This window comes from Mesocricetus auratus, unplaced genomic scaffold, assembly GCF_017639785.1.
Source record: "Mesocricetus auratus isolate SY011 unplaced genomic scaffold, BCM_Maur_2.0 Super-Scaffold_100004, whole genome shotgun sequence".
Lineage (NCBI taxonomy): Eukaryota > Metazoa > Chordata > Mammalia > Rodentia > Cricetidae > Mesocricetus > Mesocricetus auratus.
In genome coordinates this window covers 22,428,600-22,442,110 of record NW_024429189.1, presented here as the reverse complement: position 1 = coordinate 22,442,110, position 13,511 = coordinate 22,428,600, and the positions used below count along the sequence as shown (strand labels likewise).

Sequence of the window (13,511 nt, the reverse complement as noted above, 5' to 3'; positions counted from 1 at the left end):
CAGGAAACTTCTAGGGAGAGGAATCTTGCTGCTAAGCCAAGTTCTCAGTACTGTAAGGCTTGCTCAGGACCCTTATAACTAGTGCCCTGCTTTAGTCACATATAGCCTTTATTATGAATTGAAGGAGCCAGGCCCTCACCCAACCTCTTGCTTTGGCAGCCATGACAGAAAAGAGCCAGCAAGACAAAGGCTCCTGACTCAGCAACATGTGCTGAGCTCCCAACCTATACCCTCCATGTAGCAAGGAACCAAACAGAAGTTAGCTGGCGGGCTCTGGAATACAGAGCATAGCAACTACCCTGGGTGGGGTCTAGGCATAGCAACCTTTCTATAGCTGCTGCTGACCAATCAACTCAGGATAAGTTGCCTAACCATGGAAGTGCACCAATCCTGAGACTGTTGTGGACCCCAGACACTCCCCTTGTGCTAACTCAATATATTCCCTGCCCCACTGTTGCCCATGGTCCCTCCTGGTCCTGCCTGCTTCACCCTGTGTAGGATGGACTGCGGAACCGAGATAACTCATAAAATTAAAGACTGCTTTTGCATCAAATCAGGTCTCTTGGTGATTTGGGGGTTCAGAGTTTGGGCACAACCTGAATAATTCATGAAAAGCCACTATCAAATACTACACTAAATTCTTCAAATGCACTAATCCTACTGTTCTAGTAGCATACTTTGCCAATGAGGAAGAGCAACATAAAGAGGTTCTGTGGTCTGCCATGATGAGTCTCACGACTCAGATCCACATCTAGCCTATTAGTTTAGTTGTAGGTTCAAATAGGCACAAGGCTTTTTTCTACCCTCTTACTCTGGATGCTTTTGCTTGCCTGTAACTTTCCAGCAGGGGGCAGAATTTTACCTGCTGATCTTTAGTTGTATAGACCACGAAGACCTAAGGCAACCTTAGCTTTTTGTTAAGCCCTTCTTGTTTCAAAGAATTTGGGGTGAAGCTTGAAATACTGCCACCACGCAGAGCAGGCACTCTCCTTAACTCTTATGAGCCCAGTTCGTATGAGTTGGTCCCAGTTCTGCTTTGCCTGTTATTCAGCTCTGCCCATGGACGGATTTCAGACCTGAACTGTTTAATTCTCAGGGCACCCCCAGTTTGATCCCATAATACTTCTGACAGTGCCACATGCAGAGGAAGTACTCAAACGTGCTGCTAAGCAACGGGCAGTCCTACCTGACTACATTAAGAGCATGTGTCAATAGCCTGGGCACCAGTGAGCGTATCGGTCTGTATTTTTCTCACAGGCTTTTATCAAAGGAAAATTTCCAGGCCAAACCATCTGTGCTACTACTTAGAAGTCTTGCTACTTGGTTTTCTTAATTGGAAGGAATCATACTTAAGAACCTTAGTTTACACAAAGGAAAACCATTCCACTCCGCTAGCTGCATAAGTGAGCCTGTGATATGTCTGTTCCAGCCTGTTTGTAGCCATTTCTTCCTGCGGTTCAGACTCTGCAGCTCACCATCTTGTCTAATCCAATAGCAAGAAGACAAAAAGAGTGATGGGTGGGAATGGAGGAGGCACATCTCAAAGCCCTGGATCCTTAGAGAAAAGCTGCTGACAGACACCACCCACCAGCCTCCATTCAGCTGCTCAGAAGGGTGGCACCATTGCAACATTTCAGCCCGTGAGGGCTGACGTACTGACCCTGCCTCCTGCAGTGGGTTCTCAGGAGTGTTTCAGCCAGGAATGACTCCCTCATAGCTATGATATTAACCATCCCAAGGTAAGGCTAACAGCTGAAAGGAAGTACCTGCAGCAGCCTTTTCCACATAATGAAGCTCATTATAAAATAGAGTAACTTGCTGATATTTTTCTTTTACCACATTTGATATATAGTGCAACAGTGTTTGTTTGCGGTCTGTTGACTTCGTGTCTAAGAGCTGAAAAAAAAAAATAAGGAGATGCGGGTTAGGTCCAAGAGCAAGGTGCAAGTGCCCAGAGAAAAAATCAGTAGAACTCCAGAAAAGGTTGGCAAAAACTATCCCCAGGAGTCTCAAGATCCAATGTATCCCTGTGGAGAACCAGTCCTTTGGTGCCTAAAGAGCCAGAGGCTGTCTTGACAGAGTATGTGCTGAATGCTAGGGCACTGACTAGGAACTCTTCAGATCCTCATCTTCCTGATAAGAATTATCCCTACGCCTGCATCTGCCATCCAGCCACACCCCTTAGCTCAGTGTGAAAGGACCCCAGGTATCACCGCTCTTCAAGAAGACCCAGAGCAGATGTGAAAGGTGGACCCCCAGATGTGCTTGGCACAGCCGAGGCAGCAGGTTCTCCCTTATTCCCTGGCTCTGATGATCTCAAAGAGATACAGCTGGCTCTCTGTCGGGTATTCGGAATCCATGAACTTTACCAACCTCAGACAGAAAATGTTGAGGAAGAAACTGCCTCTATGTTGACCTTTTCTTGTGATTATTTCATACATAATGCCATGAAGCAATTGCCTGTATATCATGACATAGCACTAGGAATTATAAGTTAACTAGACATGATTTAAAAGCTAGAGGGACATGTTTAGGTTAAATCCATACATTACACAATTTTATAGAAAGACCGGACTATCTGAAATGTCTGGTATCCTTGAAGAGACTGGGACAAATCCTACACAGACACTATTCATCGGGGTGAAATCATGACCTATGTGACACTACCAATTAACCATTTCTTCCTTGACTTGAAAGACAGATCTGCAGAGTCTGAAGGGGATGTCATGGAAGATGGCTTTGCAAAGGACTGCACTTTGTACATGCAAAAAAAAAAGAATATACATGCAACCATATTCTAATTTTCCAAGCAAAATTATTTGTCTGAAAAGTCTTTCCAAGTGTTTACAAAACTAGATAGTTCACTGTTAACTGTTATCCTAGTCCTTTTCCATCATACTGGAACTTGAGATTATTGCTATAAAATGCAGTATTCATAATTCAGCCTCTAAGGAAAGATTCGTGAAAATGTCAATCCTGGGTGAAAGGCCTGAAGTATCTGGTCCTTCCTGTCAAACAGTGTTTCAGAAAATTTACACCAACTCACCCTCCTGCACTAAGAACATTCTCCTCCAACATTCCCCCCCACCCCCGGAAGAGACCCCCTCTACAACTTAATCTCTGCAGCTGTATGTCCTTTGAGGATCCCATATTTCTTTTAGTTCACACACCAGATCTAAGCTCTGAAGTTTAAATCCATAAACTGCTCCTCGTTTGCTGCTATTCATGTAGTTTCCAAGGGCCAAGATGATCTGGAAAAGCAAGAGAGAAAAGCGGAATTCATCAGGGAGAGCATCCCAGGTGCTGGAAGACAGCTGGCAAGTGGACTCTCCATGAATGTAACAAGAAAAGTGCACTTGCCTCCAGAATTTTCTTGAGCTTTTGAGATGACTTGATAGAAACAGATGCTGCAATAATTGCATGAAGTTGCTGGATTCCAAACAGAAGAAGGAAAGATGGGAAAGACTGTTAAAAATGGCAAACTCACTGGGAACTGAGAACTAATTGTGCCTTAGGTAACCCTAGCATTACATATGTTCTTCTCACAAACTACTCACAGTAACAAGTAATGCAGGAAATTGTTTATCTTTAGCCAAACCAGTAAGATTGCAAGGTAGGAGCTAACAGCCCCTTCTGGCATAATTCAGTTTCCAGTGAACCACCCCTAATCGTACACAATTTATACTTTTAAATCACTAGAGATATCCAAGCTGTGGAAGGGCAGCAATATAGGATTCTATAGAAGTTCGCAAAAGAAACATGCTACTGTGAGCAGTAACTACGGAACCGAGGACAATTTGACGTTTCTGACATCGCTAAGTTTCAGCCACACTAACATGGGGAATGAGATAGCTGACTGCTATTTATTTGTGCATCACCACAATCTACTTCAGCAAAGTCTCAAAGAAGAACCATCCTCGGGTAGTACAGTCAGTGTTCCTGGAAATTTCTAGAATTGCTGCTCACTAAAGACACAGAGCTGTTTTTAGAAAAGAGAGTCACATTTCTAGTCTTGCCAATAAGGAACTGGTTTTTAGTGTCCTCTGTACTTACGTTATTTGAAATGCAGAACATACTTATAATCACAGAAAACAATATTCTTTTGACAGAACAGTCATATATAGAGATTTAGATTCACACTGTGAAAATGAGAGCTTAAACCCAAATGTAATCTCTAAAGGTCTAGAAGGACTCTTTAGAACCCATATTAGATGAGTGTAATTCAGAGAGATGTACAACAATAAATGGCTCTATATTTTTGTAGCCCTGCCCTGGTCAACTCACAGGAGTCAGCATCTGAATACTCTCTGCAAAGTTCCCAATGAAGGCCATGATGGTCATCTTTTGCATGAGCCGCTCAATCTTACTGAACTGCATCATGAAGCGGTCTTCGTCCGACAAGTTCTCCAAGGGCTTTCTCTCTCTCTCATAGAGCCGGAGCACTTTGACCTCATTCTCAGTTGGCAAGAACCTCATCAAACATTCAACAAAGTCGACCGGTAGTGTCTTCAAGTCAAACCTGAAATCAGCACCAGCAGGTCAGTGTTCTTCCCCCATCAAATCCAGCTCATCTACCACCAAGACAACAGGCCTTGGTTCGGACAGCTGGACTGCTGAAGCGCTATCTTGCTGTTGGTCCCTGCTGGGCACCAGTTACCCTAACTGATACCCCAGACCATGCTCAGGTTTAAGTTATATTATCTTAGGGCTCCAGGTAGCTACGGCCGCTAGAAATCAGTCAAGAGGAGAAAGCAGCACGCGGTATTAAGGCTGGAGCACAGGCTGGTAATGCAGTCCAAGGACCAGGCTCTAGACTTTGTGAACATCTGGTGAGTTTTGTAAGATGTTTCTGTCATTGCTTTGCTATCTCTGGAGATAAAACTCAGTCAAATTCCCATTCTACACAGATAATTTAATGTAGGTACATACATCATTTGAAGGAATCTCAGGTTTGGATAAGTGTTTGTGTGGTTCCTATTTTATTCTCCAGATAATCTTTGTTCAGCAAAATAATGGAATTACCCACACATTAGTATGGCAAACAAGGCATGTGATATTAAAACCCAGATTGCACACCATATTTCAATATTGGAAATCAGAAAAGATTGCAGAAGACTATTAGATTATGACCCTGGTTAAAGAGACAAAATCAGAGCAAATGATCCCTTTGAGTTAGGTAAGCTTACCAGTCAGGAATTATAAAATATCAAACTCTAAAGCATAATTTTGGAAACATCAGTAATACCAGAAGACTGGGGAGATTTTCCTAGAAGATAAACAAACCCAGTACCTTCTGTGTAATTTATAAATTAAAAAAAAAAGGAAAAGGACTTATTTAGGACAACCAGGAAGTACTAAAAGCAAAAGAATTCCCATTCCTGCTGTCATCAGTTAAAACATGCATCTGTATCACATTTGCAGCTGACACTGAACTGTATGATTCCAAAGATGCCATCAAGTTTGGATTCAGCAAATCTGGATGCTATCCAGATCCTCCAGAGAAAACCGCCATCTCTCCCTTCCCTCAAGTTCCTCGTTTCCACTCAGCTCCACCTCCCTTTTATGTGAGTGCTACTGTGCGTCTCTATAGAAAAACAGAGCCGAGAAAACAAATGCTGTCCCAAGCCAAATGCTCTTCTAAACCAGTAGTTCTCAACCTTCCTAATGCTGCGACCCTTTAATACAATGCCTCATGTTGTGGTGACCTCAACCATAAAATTATTTTTGTTGCTACTTCCTAACTGTAATTTTGGTGCTGTAATGAATCATTATGTAAATAACTGATATCAGGCTATCTGGTGAGTGACCTTTGTGAAAGGGTGGTCTGACCCCCAAAGGGGCCGTGACCAGTAGGTTGAGAACTTCTAAACTGCCAAATGGCATATGGATACGGCACTCCCCTGGTAACCTTCTGGTGTTACCATCTCCATTCAGGAGCAATAGCAAACGAGGAACAAGGGGAGCTGTGAAGTGTGCGTACCAAGAATTCCTTCATCTTTGCACTTAGATCATGCCTTACTGTTTCCATCATCTGCTGATTTGTACTCTTATCTCTTCCTTAGAAGAGACTTAGTAGAGACTTACACGTGAATAGCTTTACATATCTCGTCAGCAGTCTTCCCAGCTTTCCTTAAAGTTATGGCAAGGTTTTTGGCTCTATTTGCTTCTAACAGAGTCACTTTACTTGATCCCTTCTGTGTTATTTTCTGCTTGCTTGATGAAAGATCAATGGCAGGACCTTGGGCTTTTGTTTTGAATATTTCCTCAAATTCGTCCACATTTAAATCCTAGGGTGGAGAAGGATGACATTGACAAACTGGATCATACATTAAAATTAAGTCATTCCCATTAGCAAATACCTCATCATTTAGACATTCTCTAAGCAAAGACCTTCCATTCTCTTGAGTGCTTCTCCCTGCCTGGCTTGATGTACTTCTGTTTATGGCAGGGTAGCCCATCACATCCTGTTACATAGCCAGAAGTGAACATCAGAGAATTCTGATCCTAACAATCCAATTCTGTTGCTTTCAATAGTTGGTTTACATAGACATCTGCCACAGGCTAAATCCATGAACTCTGACAGTCAGCACAATTATTGAGTCCTTAACCAGCATAATTCAAGAAAAGCTGTCATGTTCTTATAAGTTACAAGACAGGGCTGTGTCAGACATATATTTTGTGGCCAACACTGAAAATACTCAAAACTATTATTCTAACTTAACATTTTAGACATAGTTTTAGAACCTTCTTATAAAATCATGTCTAAATTAGACAAAAAAACAGTTAATTTTGACAGTACAAATCTGTTTCTTCTTCACATTAGAGTATAGAAACATCACAACTCTGCTAGTGATGCTTGTGGGCAAACAGGACAGCCTCCTTCGTCCTGCATCACAGTATGCATCTCTGGTTTATAACCAAAGAGACAGATACCTCTAGGATCCGCTCGTCATCGATCTCATTGAAGACTGTGCCATTGATCTGATTGGGCTTGAGAGCAACCCAGTTAAATACTGGCATTCTGAACTTCGTCTTGATCGGCTTCTTAATTTTCACAGCTGGAGATGTCAGAGATAATGAAATTAAGTCCCATCTAGAACCACATAAGCTTCAGGTACAATCAGACAACAGTCCTTGCAGATGGACATTTTAACACTGGAGGAAGATGGCAAGAGGTATCCAGGTGATATATAGAAATATAGAAAGCACCTGGCATTGGCCAGAGCCATTCAAGGTCCCCATTTGGCTGCCTGACACTGGACTATTATAAAAGCTATCTAGGAGTTAGGGAGTGAATTTATTTGGCTTTATTGGGGGCTATTAGGCTATTGTTTTCTTTTTTGTTTGTGTGGGGGTTTCTGTTTTTGTTTTTAGAGACAGGGTTTCTCTGTGTATTAGTCCTGGCTATCCTGGAACTCACTTTGTAGACCAGGCTGGCCTCAAACTCACTGAGATCTACCTGCCTCTGCCTTACAAGTGTTGAGACTAAAGGCATGTGCCACTACCTCCTCGGTAAACTATTGCTTTCTAGTTACAATATTAGACAATGTGATTATATAGCAGAGGGAAAATACTATCCTAAATTTTGACGTCTTCAGCTGTTGTTCCTAGAATATATGTCAACAAATAAGTCTTAAGGGATGACCAGGAACTGCAGAGAGGACTGCCTAAAGCACCAGGAAGATCCCATCATGAAGGATGATCTTCAGCCAGGAAAATACATTTCTGTGGGTGACTGTGAAATGAGATTGCACTGGTTGCTGAGGCATTTCCAATAGACTAGGAACCATCAATTGCCTATAATAGAGAACAGCGAAGAGAAGACAGAAGGGGTATACAGAAATCATAGACTCCTCAGGAATGCCGCAGTTCCTTCTCCCCTTTTAAAGATTTATTTATTTCAGTATTTGATGTATATGGGTACTTTGTCTGTATGTACACTTGCATACCAGAACGGGGCATCAGACAATTGTGAGCTGCCATGTGGGTTTTGGGAACTGAATTCCGGACCTTTGGAAGATCAGTGAGTATCTTACCAACTGAACCATCTCTCCAGCTCCCTCACCCCCTTTAGATGAGTCAGCTATCTTTATCTAGACATTGTCAGTGAAATGGTTAATATATTGAAACAGAGAGGATGGATCTAATATTTACAGACTAAGGGGAATGAATGCAAACACCTCTCATTTTTGAGAAAAACGAGCCTATAAAGATAACTGCCTACAAGTCTATGTATTAATTATATATCATAAGCAAGGCTTCCCAAACCACTTAGTGCTCTCTCTCTCTCTCTCTCTCTCTCTCTCTCTCTCTCTCTCTCTCTCTCTCTCTCTGTGTGTGTGTGTGTGTGTGTGTGTGTGTGTGTGTGTATTTTCCTACCCCTAACCTAACCCTAACATACATATAAATATACATCAAGCTGTTCACCTGCCCAATGTGAGCCTCACTATTTACCATTATTATCAGGAAAGGGAAGAGAAAGTCAATGCTTCAGGACAGAAGGAAACAAAGGTGCCCAGCACCCGAGCTTTTATTTGGCAGGCTACCTGCCTCCATTGGCATTAACTGAAAAGGGAGATGGATGGTGCCTCTCATTCCTCCAGAGTTACAAAGGCCATAGAAAGAGAAGGAATGTCATCAGATAAATCCACACAGAAGCATGCAGCAACACAGAGACACAGCTTTTGCCCAAACAGGCTTTCTATCATTAAACATGGCACCCTTGTCCCCATTATCAACAGTGTTAGATTCCTGATCATACTTACTCTTTTGTCTATGCTACCCAGGAGAACCAATGTCTTCTACAGACAAAGGCTTTCTCTAATTGGGGGTGTGTATGGGGGCTGGGGGGTTGCACTAAGGGAGAGAGAAGATAGGGGAGGTAGTTCTTTAATCCAAGTAAGGAAATTTTGTTTTTCTGACTTTAGCTAGGTATTGGGTGCAGTAGACCGCAGGGGTCTACAGGTGATGTTGACATACACTGTGACCCCAGGACTCAAACTAAAGAAAATGACTTTAAATGGGTGGTTGTTCCACACAGTGAGCCACAGACACTGGGAGCGTTCTGGAAAGGTACAGCTAACATTTTTCCCTTCTTCCCCTTATTTCCTTAGGGTTCAGTCCTCTTAGAGTGGGAAGGTTAATACTGACTCTGAAAAGTGAGTTAGAAAAGAAACATTCCTTCTCTCAAAGGGAAGGAATGGAACACGGCCTGCGAATCCAGGCCTAAAGGAGGAGCTACAGATTCAGCTGAAACCTGGAGTCACAGTCAGCCGACACCCAGACTACCTAGAGACACGATGTTTAATGCAATGGCTCAAAGTTGGATGGAGTGGAGAGATGTCAAAGCACAGGGTGACCAACAGAACACACAGCAAATACCCAACACGCTTGGTGAGGAGCAACCTACAGAAAAGCTTGATTGGCCCATCTTTTGTGGAAGCAGAAAGAGCAGAAAATACAAAATACATATAGATTAGATACGGTTAGAGTCAAGTGGCCCAGCAGTTCACACACTCAGCGTAGAATTTCATGCTTCATGGACACACTTCAGCAGCACAAAGCCAAAAGTTCCTTCCCCTGCCTTTGAAGACTCACTTTGTGGGTTTGTTTATGTTTCTGTATTCTCCCCCTCTCTGGGAGAAAGAAAAAACAAAGTATTTCTTGAAATGGTCCCAAACAGCCCTAGCGAACTGGCTATTCCACAGGCTGTAAACAAGTTCTTAACATAGCATCAGCCCCAGCTGGACGGTGAGGGGACTTCCCCCTATCATAGAGCAAAGGCCACCAACGGCCCAGGCAGCCTGCCTCAGATAGCCTGCCTCAGGAAAGGGAGTCGGGCTGCTCGGTTAGACTTGAAGACGTGTGTTTCACTTCAAGCCAGTATTTCACATTCCTAAAATGTTCCTTATAAAATCCAAAGAGTTTTCTCAACTACAGATGCTCTACTGGGACTTCCTCCTGATTCCCTGCCGTGATTGCTTCTGCCTAGAACAGGGCTGGGTATCCTACTGGCTCAGGGATTTTCCCACAAGTACTGGGCATATCAGCCCAGCTCCACCTCTTAGTTCTCCTGAGACAGACACCCTGACTCTGTCAGGCCTCTGGATTCCAGAAAAAAAAAAAAAAACATTGTACAAATGAGAGTACTTAAAATTAGCCTCAATTACTATGCACTGAAAGCCAAATTAAGGATAAATATTAGGGAGATGGGAGGCCCTGCAGAAAATGCTTAATCCCAAGTTACTAAACCCTTAGGAGGATTTTGCGATCTTATCAAACAAGATCTATCCTGTAACCATTAACAGACACTATGACATAAAAAGGACTTCTTCAATCCCACCTATAGAACTATACTTGGCATAAGAACAATGGAGATGTCTGGGTGTTGGGGAGCATCCTTCGAGCAGCAGTTACAAACTGAGCACAGAGCTCTACATCATAAATTCGAGACACTCCAGAGTCAATAAAGTTTAAAAATAAAATCGCGACAAAGGCTTAAGACAAAAAGGGGAAGGGGGGACACGGCCTTATAGAAGAAAGCTACCTCGGATTTACAGCCCCAGCCCACAGCTCATTTCCCTGCCACGGTATCTGAACTCTGCTTCAGCTCGTGGGGATGCAAGCGGATGCTGAAGCATGTGTTAGCGTTTGCAATGGAGGAAGCAGCAGCTCTGGGTGAGGGATGGTAGACACATCTCCCGGGGAATACTCATCCAGGGCTACAAGGAAAGCTTAACGAGCGGCCCGGGTGCACAGGACAACAGTGGCATCCACATTCAGTCACCAAGAACAGCCTGGTAACAGAACAGACACCCAGAGACGGTAAGAGGGTTGTCATTTACATTCACAATCCAACAGTTCCACGGTGACTGTCCTCCACCTCTCCTCTTCAGAGGCACTAAAAGCTCTAGAAGAAAGTATTAACAGGGAAGACCTTGAAGGGGAAGAATAAGCCACAAATTTACCACGAAACTGAAGGGGCATCTTCTTTGTATCTTTGATAATTTTATAGATGTCAGGGTGGCAGGAGAATCAGAGCTGGGGCGGGCAAATCTGCTTTAGGGAACTTATACAAGGCTAAAAGGGTTGCAGTCATTTGGAAGAATTATCAGGGTGGGGTGGACAGGGGCAGATAAAGCTCCTGGCCACACCCTTGGATGGATTGAAAAGAATAAATCTTTATGCTAAAGACTGTCATTTAGATTTGCATACTTCTGAGACCATCACTGCCTTGGAACTAGAGGCTGTCAGGGTAATGACTCAAAGCAACTGAGAGAGTTCAAGAATGGTGGAGGTGGTCCCAGCATCTCAGGGACAGCCATCCACCTCAGAGCAAGGTACCCAGTATCCCAGGGACAGCCACCTCAGAGCAAAGTGCCCAGTATCCCAGGGACAGCCACCTCAGAGCAGCACTACCCAGTGTCATAGAGACAGCTAGCCTCCTTAAAACACAGCTACCTAGTAATCCAAAGTGGCAACTTCAGACAGTGTTAGTGCATTGGTCCATTTTTTGTCAACTTGACATAAGTTAAGAGTCATCTTGGAAGACTGAGAAAGTGTCTCCATCAGATTGACCTGGGGGGCGTGAGGTATTTTGCTGATTAGTGGTTGATGGAAGAGAGCCCAGTCCACTGTAAGCTGTGGCACCCCTAGGACCTCATATAAGAAAGCAGACTGAGCAATACATGAGGAACAAGCCAATAAGAATCATTTCTCCATAGCCTCTGCATCAGTTCCTGCCCCAATTTGGCTCTATGATAAACTGGAAGCTAAAATAAACCCTTTCCTCCCCAAGTAGCATTAGTTATGGTATTTATCACAGCAATAACCAAAAGCAAACTAAGACAGTTATATAGTCAGCTTAAGAGGAGAGCTGCCTGGAATCAGCAGGTGGCAACCTCAGAGCAGGCACCCAACAAGGACAGCCACTTCCCAGGGGAATTACTTAGTATCACAGAGATAGCCACCTCCAAACACTCATTATTACAGAGAAAGCTACCCAGTACCAAAGGAAGACAACCTCAAAGTAGTTCTCAGTGTCAAAGGACAGTCAGCTCAGAGCCGAGAGAGCCCCATTACCCAGGGTGGCAACCTCAGCACAGTGCTGCCCACTGTCACAGGTACAACCACCTCAGAACAACTCCAAACTCAGCAACACTCTAACTGAAACAGCTTCATATTAAAGAGTAAAATTCCATTTCCAAGGGTCCAAAGCAGTCACTTATCTCAGGACTTTGGGGCAATTCTCTTCTCCTCTCTCACCTCTGTCTCTTTATTTCTGGTACAGCAGGCACACCCACCCTTATGTCCTGGTGTACAGGGGGACATGGATTACTTGGAAGCTTTTTCAAGTCATAAAGAAACTGCTAACAGCACCACCTCCCTTTGAAGCTTAAAACTTCTAGTATATCCCAGCACTCCGCAGGCAGAGGCGGTAGATCTCTGTGAATTTGAAGTCAGCCTGCTCTACACAGTGAGTCCAAGCTACAGAGAAACTCTGTCTCAAAAAACGAAACAAACAATCAAACAAAAACTTCCAGCAAATACTGACGCCTACAAATGTTCAGAAGGCATGCCTGCAAGCCCCTATGGGCATTTACTCACAACGCCACGTTCTCCTTTACAGAGGACACTCCAGATACCTCAGAAAAGAGCATCTCTATTAGCACCTAACTCAGAGCTCTGGCCACTGTAGGTAAAAACAATGAAGGTCAGGTGATGAGGTCGGAACTCCCTCAAGGAAGAGTGTGACCACAGGCCAGTGCCTCTCAGGTCTGACAGTCTCCCCTTCACTGGTTATATTAGCAGGAATGTCCAGTAACGGATGTGGTGTGTACGGATGAGAAAGATCTAATTGCTGCTGAAAGAGCAGTTTTAGCTCTCCAGAGGGAGAGAAATCAGGATCTCTGACACAAGTACCTCTGTTTCCATCCCGTGCTCTCACCTGCCAGTCCTGAGTTGAAGACTACTGTGGGTGAAGAAGTCCCAGGCAGCGGGGGCGCAGAGGGAGGCGGGGGTGGGAGAGGAGGAGCTGGCACAGTCTCAGCTGCAGGACCGGGGAGGGGCGGGGGCGGGGGCGGTGGAGGAGGGGGTGGAGGTGGTGGAGGAGGAGGAGGAGGTGACATAGGTGGTGATGCTGGTCCATTTTGCGCTAGAGAAAAGAAGAAAATGTCATGTGCACATAAAAAGCATGAGAAATTGCACTGGCGACACGGCTTCTCAGGTCCTGGGAACCCGCACAAAAGTGGATGACTACTAACTACAAAGGGGGCCTGTGAGCTCTACAAGCATCCCGTGGCAAACACCCGCAAGTAGACCTCACTCATATATAACAATAATAAGCTGTTAAAATAAAAAAATAATAAAGTACTTGAAAAAAAACACTTAAAATGATAAACATTTCCTTACCGACGAATGGGGAAATATTGTAAGTGACATAAAGACTCACAACCTTAATCTCAATGTAAACGTCTATTGTAACTTATTGTGTCCTCACTATGTGTGTGAAT

The 13,511-nt window shown here is 43.8% G+C and overlaps 1 protein-coding gene across 10 annotated transcripts in view; it reads right to left on the bottom strand.

Moving 5' to 3' along the window:
* Fmnl2 (formin like 2) overlaps positions 1 to 13,511 on the bottom strand; it is a 270,315-nt gene that overhangs the window by 12,106 nt on the left and 244,698 nt on the right. For 6 of the 10 annotated variants that reach the window (XM_040745349.1, XM_040745348.1, XM_040745347.1 and 3 more), the window contains exons 15-22: positions 12,947 to 13,153; positions 9,410 to 9,430; positions 6,934 to 7,058; positions 6,085 to 6,287; positions 4,285 to 4,519; positions 3,361 to 3,429; positions 3,171 to 3,251; positions 1,767 to 1,896 (exon numbers count right to left, since the gene is read on the bottom strand). In XM_040745349.1, coding sequence (XP_040601283.1) covers positions 1,767 to 1,896; positions 3,171 to 3,251; positions 3,361 to 3,429; positions 4,285 to 4,519; positions 6,085 to 6,287; positions 6,934 to 7,058; positions 9,410 to 9,430; positions 12,947 to 13,153 — 1,071 coding nt within the window. The remainder of the gene's footprint in view (positions 1 to 1,766; positions 1,897 to 3,170; positions 3,252 to 3,360; positions 3,430 to 4,284; positions 4,520 to 6,084; positions 6,288 to 6,933; positions 7,059 to 9,409; positions 9,431 to 12,946; positions 13,154 to 13,511) is intronic. The other 4 variants (XM_013112614.3, XM_013112613.3, XM_005068966.4 and 1 more) reach the window with 1 other exon arrangement.